Genomic DNA, 12,952 nt, shown 5'->3' on the forward strand with positions numbered 1-12,952 from the left:
CGCCACGGTCTCCACCATGGCGGAGGCGGAAGAGACCCCCTCCGCTGCGCATGCGCAGGGATGTCGTGAGCGGCCGCTGACGCTCCCGCGCATGTGCCGCCCGTCAAAGTAATTTCCGCGCCAGCTGGCGGGGCACCAAAGGCCTTTCCCGCCAGCTGGCGGGGCGGAAATCAGTCCGGCGGGGGGCCTAGCCCCTCAAGGTTAGGGCTCGGCTGCTCAAGATGCGGAGGATTCCGCACCTTTGGGGTGGCGCGATGCCGGACTGATTCGCGCCGTTTTTGGCGCCGGTCAGCGGACATCGCGCCGATTGCGGAGAATCCCGCCCCAGGTTCGGATGGCAGGTTCCCTTGTCTAAAGCACATTGGTGAACCAGGTAGAATTTTCAACATCTGATAATAATCTTTATTATTGTCACAAGTCGGCTTACATTAACACTGCAATAAAGTTACTGTGAAAAGCGGGAGAACCGGCACCAGCCACTCCGGCATCAACAGCCCCCGAAAGTGCGGAATTCTCCACACTTCCAGGGGCTAGGTGGACGCCGGAGGGGTTGGCACTGCTCCAGCTGGCGCCGAATGGACTGCGCGAGTTCGCGTATGCGGCGAAGCGCCGGCGTGATTTCGCGCATGCACAGACCGGCCGGCGTACTTGGCGCACGTGCAGAGCGTTCTCTTCTCCGCTTGTTCCGGCGCCTGTTTGGGTACACAGAGGGAGAATTCAGAATGTCCAATCCACCTAACAGCACGTCTTTCGGGACTAGTGGGAGGAAACCGGAGCGCCCGGAGGAAACCCACGCAGACACGGGGAGAATGCGCAGAGTCCGCACCGACCGTGACCCAAGCCGGGAATCGAACCTGGGACCCTGCCGCTGTGAAGCAACAGTGCTACCATTGTGCTACCGTGCCGCCCATGATAGCTTCATGGTCACTTTTATTGATACCAGATTTGATTTGCAGATGGATTTTCAAACCAAATTCCAACTCTCAAAGTCCCAACGTGAGATTTGAACTCACTATCCAATCTCTATTCCATTATTAATCCAGGGGTGGGATTCTCCGACCCCGCGCCGGGTCGGAGAATCCCTGGGGGGGCGGCGCCAATCCTGTCCCGCCGCCGGCTGCCGTATTCTCCAGCGCCGGTTTTCGAGCGGGGGCGGTGTTAACCCCTCCGGCGTTCACCGCCACGCCAGTCGAGGGTCGTTGGCAGCGGCCTCCCCGGCAATTCTCCAGGCCCCGATGGGCCAAGCAGCCGTCCGTTTTTGGCCAGTCACGCCGGCGTAGATTACGCATGGTCCCACACGGCGGGACCTGGCCGGTAAGACGGCTGAGGCGGTCCTCGGGGGGGCGCGGGGGGATCCAACCCTGGGCATGCGCGAGATCACGCCAGCCCTTCGCCGCATGCGCAAATTTACGCAGTCCCTTTGGCGCCGGCTGGAGCTGCACCAACCCCTCTGGCGTCGACCTAGCCCCCCGGAATGCGGAGAATTCCGCACTTTTGGGGACTGTTGACGCGGGAGTGGTTGACGCCGGTTCTCCCGCCGGCGTGGGGAATTAGTCCCCAGAAGGGAGAATCCCGCTGCAGGTCTCTGGCTCACTAGTTCAGTAACATAACAACTACATTAATGTATCGCTTTGACTGCAGCACCTATTTCCTGAAAAAAGAAGTCATGTCAAAGTTTTCTGGCTTGCACACATCAGGACACTTCATAGAATACAGATATAAGGGGAAAACAACAATTCATACTGTATGGGAAGAGTGCTGATTGGTTGACAAGTGGGCTCTGATTGGTAGAGGCTTTGCCACGGACAATGCACCAGGTGACTGACAGTTAACTGCCAAGCATTGCTTGAAATTTAAATCAAGCACTTTGACTCTGATCAGGCAAGGCATTGAAAAGCTTATTCTGTTTAGCTGAAACAGCTGCAATGTGCGTAGATTGCCTGGTTATTATTGCACTGCTATTTGTTGTGGCATCGCAAATTGTCCGCCACACTACAACAGTGACCACACTTCAATCATGCTTCTTTGTATGCTTAATTTTCATTGGAGGATCTGGAACTAGGGGTCACTGTTTAAAACTTAGGGGTGACCCATTTAATACAGGGCTGAGGAGGAACAAATTCTCTCCGAGGGTTGTGAGTCTCTGGAATTCTCTTCCTCAAAAGGCAGTGGATGCCGTGCCTTGGAATATTTTTAAGGCAGAGGGAGATAGATTTTTGATAAGGAAGGTGAAAGGTTATCGCGATAAGTAGGAATGTGGAAATTAGGTTAAAATCAGATCAGCCATGATCTTATTGAATGGCAGAGCAGGCTCAAGGGGCCGAATGGCCTCCTCCTGCATAATTCATACGTTCGTACTAACTCTAAGGCACTTTGGGTCATCACAGCATTGTGAAAGGGTCTATAGAAATGCCAGTCCTTGGGGGCAGCACAGTGGTTAGCACTGCTGCCTCACGGCGCCGTGGCCCCAGGTTCGATCCCGGCTCTGGGTCACTGTCCGTGTGGAGTTTGCACATTCTCCCCGTGTCTGCGTGGGTTTCGCCACCACAACCCAAAAGATGTGCAGGGTAGGTGGATAGGCCACGCCGAATTGCCCGTTAAGTGGAAAAAATTAATTGGGTACTCTAAATTTAAAAAAATAATAATTTTTTTAAAAGAAATGCAAGTCCTTTCTTTCTCCACAGACACACAATCTCATAATACATCCCAATCCCTCCTATTATTAAGCTTAATAGCACACTAACACACCCGGTCACTTATGGTTCATGAGTCAACTTGTCCGTCTAACAGGTGGAGCCAATAACATTCACAAAGGGCCTTTTCAAATTAAACATCAGGACAAACAGAGCCAATAATCTCAAAATGAGTTCCCCATGCACTCAGAAATGTCAGTCCTCAATCATCTTGTCAGCAGCTTGGAAATTCTGAGCTGGAATGCATTAGGGTAAAACTGCGCTTGATGCTGCCTATGCTCAGTGTCAGAGATGTCTTATTTGAAAATATATCTTAAAAGCAAAACTTTGGCGGAATTCTAATACTTTAAAGGTTAATCATAGTGGCTGCGCCTTCGGCTGCCATGGCCCTCTCCTCTGGGATTCCATCACTAAACCTCTCTAAACCACTCTCCTACAATTAAAGGTGACAAAAAAAACTCAATCCTTGCATCAGGTGTCCTTGTTCTTTGACTTGATTCCATTTTGTCTGACTTACTGTTGCGTGAAGGATTTTGGAATATTTCACTGTATTAGACATGCTATTAAATGCAAGTTGTTAATGTTGTACTAATGCTTTGTCTAATCACAGTTTGCTGCCGAGGGGGGAATGTTTTCTGAGGGCACATTTGACAGCCAGACGTTCGCAAGTGTTCTGCAATTTGGGGAAAGAGTTATCAACAACTGCTGTCATTGGCAGGGCCTTGGTCTGCTATCAAGAGGCCTGAAGGTACATATCTGGCCCTGGGACAGCATAGAGGGAGTTTTACTCTGTATCTAACCCTGTGCTGTACCTGTCCTGGGAGTGTTTGATGGGGACAGTGTAGAGAGAGCTTTACTCTGTATCTAACCCTGTGCTGTACCTGTCCTGGGAGTGTTTGATGGGGACAGTGTAGAGAGAACTTTACACTGTATCTAACCCCATGCTGTACCTGTCCTGGAAGTGTTTGATGGGGACAGTGTAGAGGGAGCTTTACTCTGTATCTAACCCAGTGCTGTACCTGTCCTGGGAGTGTTTGATGGGGACAGTGTAGAGAGAGCTTTAATCTGTATCTAACCCCGTGCTGTACCTGTCCTGGGAGTGTTTGATGGGGACAGTGTAGAGAGAGCTTTACTCTGTATCTAACCCCATGCTGTACCTGTCCTGGAAGTGTTCAATGGGGACAGTGTAGAGGGAGTTTTACTCTGTATCTAACCCTGTGCTGTACCTGTCCTGGGAGTGTTTGAAGGGGTCAGTGTAGAGGGAGCTTTACTCTGTATCTAACCCTGTGCTGTACCTGTCCTGGGAGTGTTTGATGGGGACAGTGTAGAGGGAGCTTTATTCTGTATCTAACCCTATGCTGTATCTGTCCTGGGAGTGTTTGATGGGGACAGTGTAGAGGGAGCTTTACTCTGTATCTAACCCTGTGCTGTACCTGTCCTGGGAGCGTTTGATGGGGACAATGCTGTACCTGTCCTGGGAGTGCTTAATGGGGACAGTGTAGAGGGAGCTTTATTCTGTGTCTAACCCTGTGCTGTATCTGTTCTGGGAGTGTTTGATGGGGACAGTGCAGAGGGAGCTGTACTCTGTATCTAACCCTGTGCTGTACCTGCCCTGGGAGTGTTTGATGGGGACAGTGTAGAGTGAGTTTTATTCTGTATCTAACCCCGTGCTGTACATGGCCTCGGAGCGTTTGATGAAAAAATGTAGAAGAAGCTTTACTCTGTATCTAACAACGTTCTGTACCTGTCCTGGGAGAGTTTGATGGGGACAGTGTAGAAGGAGCATTACTCTGTATCTAACCCCGTACTGTATCTGTTCAGGGGGTGTTTGATGGGGTCAGTGTAGAGGGAGCTTTACTCTGTATCAAACTCCATGCTGCACCTGCCCTGGGAGTGTTTGATAGGGACAGGGTAGAGGGAGCTATACTCTGTATCTAGCCCCATGCTGTACCTGTCCGGGGAGTATTTATTTGGGACAGGGCAGAGAGGAAGCTTTACTCTGTATCTAACCCCGTGCTGTACCTGCCCTGGGAGTTTTTAATGGGGACAGTGTAGAGGGAGCTTTACTCTGTATCTAACCCCGTGCTGTACCTGTCCTGAGTGTGTTTGATGGGGACAGTGTAGAGGGAGCTTTACTCTGTATCTAACCCCGTGCTGTACCTGTCCTGAGTGTGTTTGATGGGGAGTGTAGAGGGAGCTTTACTCTGTATCTAACCCCGTGCTGTACCTGTCCTGGGAGTGTTTGATGGGGACAGTGTAGAGGGAGCTTTACTCTGTATCTAACCCCGTGCTGTACCTGTCCTGGGAGTGTTTGATGGGGACAGTGTAGAGGGAGCTTTACTCTGTATCTAACCCCGTGCTTTACCTGTCCTGGGAGTGTTTCATGGGGCCAGCGTAGAGGGAGCTTTACTCTGTATCTTACCCCGTGCTGTACCTGTCCTGGGAGCGTTTGATGGGGAGAGTGTAGAGGGAGCTTTACTCTGTATCTAACCCCGTGCTGTACCTGTCCTGGGAGTGTTTGATGGGGACAGTGTAGCGGGAGCTTTACTCTGTATCTAACCCCGTGCTGTACCTGTCCTGGGAGTGTTTGATGGGGAGAGTGTAGAGGGAGCTTTACTCTGTATCTAACCCCGTGCTGAACCTGTCCTGGGAGTGTTTGATGTGGACAGTGTAGAGGGAGCTTTACTCTGTATCTAACCCCGTGCTGTACCTGTCCTGGGAGTGTTTGATGGGGACAGTGTAGAGGGAGCTTTACTCTGTATCTAACCCCGTGCTGTACCTGTCCTGGGAGTGTTTCATGGGGACAGTCTAGAGGGAGCTTTACTCTGTATCTTACCCCGTGCTGTACCTGTCCTGGGAGTGTTTGATGGGGAGAGTGTAGAGGGAGCTTTACTCTGTATCTTACCCCGTGCTGTACCTGTCCTGGGAGTGTTTGATGGGGACAGTGTAGAGGGAGCTTTACTCTGTATCTAACCCCGTGCTGTGCCTGTCCTGGGAGTGTTTCATGGGGACAATGGAGAGAGAACTTTACTCTGTACCTCACTGAGTATAACTGATATGTAACTCACTACCAGGTATCTGCTATTCCCCATCTAAGCCCATTTTAGCAGTGTAACATTTTAACACAAGCTCAGTTCACAGAAATTAAGGACTGTATAGAACCAACACACATTCGACAGCAGTGTGTTAGGCAGCACACTCAGAACAGCACACAGAAGCAACTGAGCTCTTCTCACAGCTCAAAGAATGTGTCACCCTTTGGGCATCCGCAGCAGGGAGGTGTGCTAAAATGTGATTAATCCTTAAGGAGAAAAGACATCAGGGAGTTGTGAAATAATCAGTCATAGAACATGGCCACAATGAGAAAGTCTTTTACTCCAATCCCTTTGGTTTATGTGAAGTTAGCTTGCAAGGAGATTACAGCATAAAGCAAACACATTGTTAAGAATCCCTTTTCGGTAAATACAATAAATACAATATCATTGTCTGTTGCATTCTCAGTCAAGTGTGTACATGATGTCCAAGAATGCAGTTAAAATCTAATCTACAGGCATCAGGAAATGAATGTAAAGCACAAGATATAATACAGGGAAGACATATCGCAAACATTCCCCAAAATACTACAAGAACATCCTAAATTATTTTTGACTCCTGATGTGTCATGTTAAGGGAAAGTTGCCATAGTCCCAGGTGTCTCTTCCAATTGAGGGTAGTTGTTTCCAATATTGACCTGGAATTAAATATGAATTTCCAGGACATTCCTATTGGCAAAAGTTCGAAGAAACTAATCATAAGAGGTGTCAAACAAAAATGTGCGCGATTGTTTTTCAGCCTTTCCATTAATTGTAAAAATATTGAGAAATTTGGGGATAGAAGGCTGATAATCTGACAGTCAATATTCAACCTCTAGGAGACTGATCCCATTACAATTGGCCATGGCACTGCGGTGCACCCGGTGGATAGACAAATTGCTGAAAGGCAATTGTTCATGAGATAGATACGCCATCCAGAGTTGGCAGGTGTGTAACAGGGAGCAAAGGTGAGTGAGGAACATGGATGGGAGGGGGGGGGGGGGGGGGGGTGCGGTTAATCCTGTGCGTAAAGCTCTGCCTGACCTATGGGACCTAACCTTGCCGGCCCGTTGTCCTTGACTCTCTCAATGGCTGATCAGCTGAGATATGATTTTACAATATATGTGCGCACTGAGAAACTTACACCTCTCCTCATAAAGATGAATGCTCCCCCGTTGCTGTGAGGGTCCAGTAACACATCTGATACTGTGTTGGTTCTAAGAACTATTGACTTCCTGATTCAAAACATTTCCACCAAAAAGAGTGTCAATCTACCCAATCAGAAACATAAACACAAATGGAGGTAAGTCTTGTGATCAGAACTCAGAGGCCGCTTCGTGTCCCAGACTGTAGTTCCAATGTCCCTGCCCTAGTATACTTGATTATCAACAAAATTTAACTTTCATAAAGAGGGCTATCTACAATATTTAACTTGCAAAAAAGATAAATACTCGAAGGCTAAACATTTTCAGGCTGTGGGTAAAGCAGGGGTAGTGAGGCTAACTGAGAGCTAGTATGACCCTACGGCTCTGTACAAGTGCAGGATTCTAGGAATTCTGAGTAATGGGAATGCCACTGAAATCCATGTGGGAGCAAGGAAGGGAAGGCTTCCCACCCCGACCGCAAGCAGGCAGGGAGGCCAAGGTGACCAAGGGTTGTTAGGGTATGATCCACCCATGGAAGCCTCCCACAGTGTATCGAGAAATCTGAAAAAAGTCTCCATCTCCAGTAAACAGTAAAGGAGGGGAATTGACCCCAGCTAGCTCAAACCCATGAAGGAACACCCCCACCTCAAGCCCAGTCGGCAGGTCTGGAGTGGACAAGGCCTCTGAACAGTTCAACCTATGTAGAGGTGATCGGGAGAGGGGGACAAAGATACCAGTGATCCAAATTGAGCATGTTTCAGAACCGTATACCCATGTGTTTTAACCGTGAAAAATAGCTGAGAGAGACATTAAATTCTCTTTTCAAACCTAGTTGACTTGTATAAAGCTAGACTGAGGTAATGGTGGTTAGAGGTGACTGGGGAGTGGCAGTGATAAGCGTTAATTTGGGGTCATGACTCAAGAAGATGAGACAAGAGTGTGCCACATGGAATTACAGCATATGTGTAGCTTTTATTATTACTGTCAATGTGCTGAATAAATGCATTGACACATTGTAATACTTGCACACAACATCCAAACTTGGAGCAGGAAAAGTCAGGGGCTCGATGAAAGAACGCTTATTATGAAGAATTTGTATTAACAGATCCTTACAATAGCTGGTGATGTTTTGCATTCACAACTTAGCCATAAAACTTTGTTTTTTCAACAACAAATTTTGAGAACCCAAACCGCTCGATTAGATTCCAGTCTGTAACTCACTCCCGGGTATCTGTTATTCTATATATAAACTACCCTGAACCCCTCGATTAGATTCCAGTCTGTAACTTACTCCCGGGTATCTGTTATTCTATATATAAACCACCCAATCCCCTCGATTAGATTCCAGTCTGTAACTCACTCCCGGGTATCTGTTAATCTATATATTAACCACCCCGAATCCCTCGATTAGATTCCAGTCTGTAACTCACTCCCGGGTATCTGTTATTCTATATATAAACCACCCCGAACCCCTCGATTAGATTCCAATCTGTAACTCACTCCTGGGTATCTGTTATTCTATATATAAACCACCCCGAACCCCTCGATTAGATTCCAGTCTGTAACTCACTCCCGGGTATCTGTTATTCTATATATAAACCACCCAAACCCCTCGATTAGATTCCAGTCTGTAACTCACTCCCGGGGATCTGTTATTCTATATATAAACCATCCAAACCCCTCGATTAGATTCCAGTTTGTAACTCACTCCCGGGTATCTGTTATTCTCTATATATAAACCCTCCGGACCCCTCGATTAGATTCCAGTCTGTAACTGACTCCTGGGTATCTGTTATTCTATATATAAACCACCCAAACCCCTTGATTAGATTCCAGTCTGTAACTTACTCCCGGGTATCAATTACACTATCTGTACCTGTATTTGTAGTTCTTCTGGAAAGAATGTGACTATATTTTAGGGTAAGTGATTATACTTGATACAATATACGTGTAAAATCCCAGGACTTGCTGCTCACAGGTGAAATGCGCATTACTTATTCGATCTATTAGGAGGACATGGGAAGGAACTTAATGTTTCTCACCTTCTCCCCATCAACCAACCTCACCTTCACACCACCTCCCAAACTTACCTCTCAACCTCCAACCTCTCCTCCCCACCTTACCTCTCCAACTTCTCCCATGTCCCAGACAGTCCCAAACTACTGACCTTCTCACACTACCCCCCCAAACCCACCCATTCATCATATTCCTCAATTGCTTCTCATCCAGAAACATTTCAGTCTCCATGCCTGAGCTCATTACCCAGACTGCATCACACATCCCCCCGCCCCCCAAGTTACCTATTCCAAAATTTCTTTACACTCTCTGGGTCAAATTCTGTCCAATTTCTAACCTCTGTGCCCCAATATAACCAAATATTCTGCTACTGTGTGTACTGCTTAAAATGTGCGTATAAATATAATATATATATAAAATTTGCAGAAAAACAAGCAATACTTGGCAAATTCCGACTGCCTCATAGCAAACTGCTAAAACATGTCTAGACAATAGCTGTTACACACCATAAAGTCTGGGGAGACAGTAATTGGGCTCACTGGCTTACTAAGGAGCAGCTAATAGAAAAAAGGCTTGTTTAACATACACCTTCAATACTGTATTGGCCCTGCCCAGAACCAAAGATACGTTAAGCATCTGTTGCTGCAAAATGAATTGCTTCTCAGCATTTGATTTTGTGAAGAGATATTTCAGGTAGCGACAAGCCCTTCAGAAAAGAGTGCCTCTGCCTCCTCCTGTTCCAATGTCTCCTTTCCAAACAGCGGCTTTGTGCTGCTGGCTGAGAGGAAATTAATTCAGCTCCTGAAATCCCTGTGGAATGTTGTAGCTGATTTGGGGCCTCAAACAGGCGGTGTGGGAGGAGCAGAAAGCAGGTTTAGGTTATAATCTAATGCACAGACCAACATTTGAAACTCTGTCTCTCACACACACACAACACTCCATGGCTGGCCAAGATGTAAATGAAAATGATCCATCCGTCTGCTCAACTTCCAACTGGGGAAGAAGATTGTCACTTCCAAAGCTTCTTAATCAAATGTCTTTTTTTTTAGTCATCTGTCTTGTAGCAATCTCTCAGTCTGAAATTCAACAAGTCTCCAAATCAATCTGGAAGGGGGCGTGCGGGGCCACATCACTGCATTTTCGGAGGGGGGAAATTGTAGCAATTGTTTTTTTTTAAAGAGTCAAATTCTCAGATGCAGTCAATGGTTATTCTCCTAGATGACCGACTGGTTGCCACGGCACTTCTTGCAGGTACAGTAGACAGCGGAGATGATGTAGAGCAGGGTGCACAAGCAGACGAAGACTGTGGCGCTCAGGTAGACCTTGTAAGGGCAGCGGTGGGTGTAGGTGGGCAGGTTGCAGAAGCTCTTCTTCTGTGTTTTGTCGCTCATGAGGCCGGCGGCCACCAGATAGAGGAGGACGGCCAGCCAGTCGTGGAGGGCGTTGGTCATTGTCCAGCGCTCCCCGCCCACCAAGGGCACCAGGTCGCTCTTGCCCAGCAGGCTGAAGAAGAAGAGCAGCAGGGTGGTGAGCCAGAAGAAGACAGCCACAAAGACCACGTAGTGCAAAGTTCCATCGTACTTGCTGACCGCGATAGTGACCCAGACCACAGCGCCCAAGATAATCTGCAGCATCCTCAACACCCCCAGGAAACTCTTCAAGAACTGCTTCTGGATGGACAGGGACGAGACCTTTGCTGACTCGGGAGCCATAGTGGTTAGAGGGGGAAGAGGATCTCTTTTCTTTAAAATCCGATTTTAGATGGAGGGAGGAGAGAAAGCGAGACAGGGGGAAGTGATTCCGCTTCCTGTCACTCCCCCCTCTCCACCCACTGATGTAACGAAACTTTTAACTCAACTTCTTAACTTTTTCAAAACTGTTATATTCTCTCTGGGCTGTTATCATCATCCAACTTTTCCTTTCCATTCTTTTTCTTTCCGTTAAACAACTTTTAATGTCTTTCTCGACTTTTTTCCAAACTTTTAACGTCTTTGGAAACTTTTATCTAACTTTCTAAACGTGCACCGTCTTTCGAAACTTCCTTCTCTTTCTGTCTTTTTGTTCGTTTTTCGAAATTTCTATTTTTCAGAGCAGGCAGCCCCTGGTTTAATTTCGCACCCGATCTGTCACCGTGGGACGTTTAAGTCCCATTATTTATTTTTAGCCAAACGCCCCCTTTTTAACATCCTTTTTTGAATCAAATGAAAGTTTTTTTTACTGTCCCTCCCGAGTGCACAAAGATTGAAAAATCAAAAATCAGTTTCCAAATTTTTCCAAAGCAACAGCTTAAAATATCCCCAACTAAATGATTAGCAACATCATTTCAATTCCCTCCAAAGTGAGTTATGTCGGTTTAATTTTCTAATTCAGTGGAAGATTTCACATTGATTTTACTTCCTCTCTGGAAATGTTGGCACTCCAGTTTGGTAACATTAGTCACCCTCTGCGTTTTCATTACTGCCACCAGTCTGCCCCCTTTGTTCCCAAACATTCCCCCTCACTACCCCCCCCCCCCCCCCGCCCCCATACTCAATCTCACCCCCCCCCCCTCAATTCCAAACAAGCAACCCCAAATTCCCAAATGTCAACAAAAACATTATTCATTTAGATTTTTAGAAGTGTCATGACGTCAAACAATGTCTTCATCCTCCTGAATGATCCCATAGGTCAAATAGTGCCTTCCATAGAATTCCGACAGTGCAGAAGGAGGCCATTCGGCCCCTCGAGCCAGCACCAGCCCTCTGAAATAGCCCACTACCAAGGCCCATAGAATAGAATTTACAGTGCAGAAGGAGGCCATTCGGCCCATTGAGTCTGCACAGGCCCCTGGAAAGGGCATCCTCATTAAACCCTCACCCCCACCGTATCCCCATAAGCCAGTAACCACACCTAACCTTTTTTGGACACGAGGGGCAATTTAACATGGCCAATCTACCTAACCTGCACATCTCTGGACTCGACCACTCCCCCGCCCTATCCCCGTAACCCCATAACCTCCTCCAATCTGCACATCCTTGGACACTAAGGGGCAATTTAGCACGGCCAATCCACCTAACCTGCACGTTTCATTGGACAAGCCGTTCTTTTCAAAAAACAATCCAATCACTGGGGACTTGCATCGACCCATTTCCGATTTGAAATCTCCTTCCTTCCCAATATCTCTTTTCTACTCTCGAGGTCCATCCTCAACATCTTTTTCGACTCACTCTTTGTCGAAAGGACATTGTCTCAAGAGTGAACGGTGTGCTTTTTGAAAGATCTTTTGATTCTCCTCATTTTCAACATTTTCATCAAATAAACAACAAAAACAGAAAACAAATGGAAGAGCAGTCCCCCAAAACAAAAACAACCCCCCCCCCCCCCCTCAATATACAGACCAAAACTTCCAGGTAACAAATTAACAGTCAATCAGTAAACAGTGTAATCAAAACCAACAATAACCCCTGCCCCCCCCCCCCCTCCTAGGCCCAATCACCCGCCCTATCGCCATAACCCCCAATGTGCAATGGCAACCAATTCTCAAAATTGCATAACAAACAGTCCCCATGAATCGTAGAACCCTTTCTTCTCCCACTCAGCTCTAATGTCACCCACACAAGAGTAAGAAATTCAGGTAAGTTACCCTGCCAAGCCAAGGCACAGGGTGGAGAAGCTGACCTCCACCCCAATAGGACCTGCCTCCGGGCAATCAGCAAGGCGAAGGCTGAAACATCTGCCCCACAGAGCCGGCCCGCCATCCCGAAAATGGCTTCTTGGGGCCACGTTTACATGTACCACCCCCAAGATGATAGTGAAAACCTCCCTCCAATACGTCTCCAGCTTCGGACAGGACCAAAACATGTGTATATGGTTTGCCCCTCCCACAGCGTTCACATATGTCCTCCACTCCCTCAAAGAGTTGGCTCATCCTCGCCCTCGTGAGGTGCGCCCTATACATGACCTTCAGCTGTATCAGTCCCAACCTCACGCTCAAGGTTGAGGCATTCACCCTCTGGAGTACCTCACACCACGGCCCGGCTTACATAAC

The 12,952-nt window shown here is 47.5% G+C and overlaps 2 protein-coding genes across 2 annotated transcripts in view; one reads left to right on the forward strand and one right to left on the reverse strand.

The window, feature by feature from the left end:
• Positions 1 to 6,236, forward strand: part of LOC140392321 (uncharacterized) — a 73,039-nt gene extending 66,803 nt beyond the window's left edge. The window contains exons 8-9 of the mRNA XM_072477636.1: positions 3,304 to 3,441; positions 6,195 to 6,236. Coding sequence (XP_072333737.1) covers positions 3,304 to 3,441; positions 6,195 to 6,236 — 180 coding nt within the window. The remainder of the gene's footprint in view (positions 1 to 3,303; positions 3,442 to 6,194) is intronic.
• On the reverse strand, positions 6,049 to 10,723 carry marveld1 (MARVEL domain containing 1). The gene has a single exon (XM_072479645.1). The coding sequence runs from the start codon at positions 10,635 to 10,637 to the stop codon at positions 10,140 to 10,142; it is 498 nt and encodes a 165-aa protein (XP_072335746.1). The 5' UTR covers positions 10,638 to 10,723; the 3' UTR covers positions 6,049 to 10,139.
• Positions 10,724 to 12,952: the final 2,229 nt, after the last annotated feature.

This window comes from Scyliorhinus torazame, chromosome 16 (genome assembly GCF_047496885.1).
Source record: "Scyliorhinus torazame isolate Kashiwa2021f chromosome 16, sScyTor2.1, whole genome shotgun sequence".
NCBI classification, from domain to species: domain Eukaryota; kingdom Metazoa; phylum Chordata; class Chondrichthyes; order Carcharhiniformes; family Scyliorhinidae; genus Scyliorhinus; species Scyliorhinus torazame.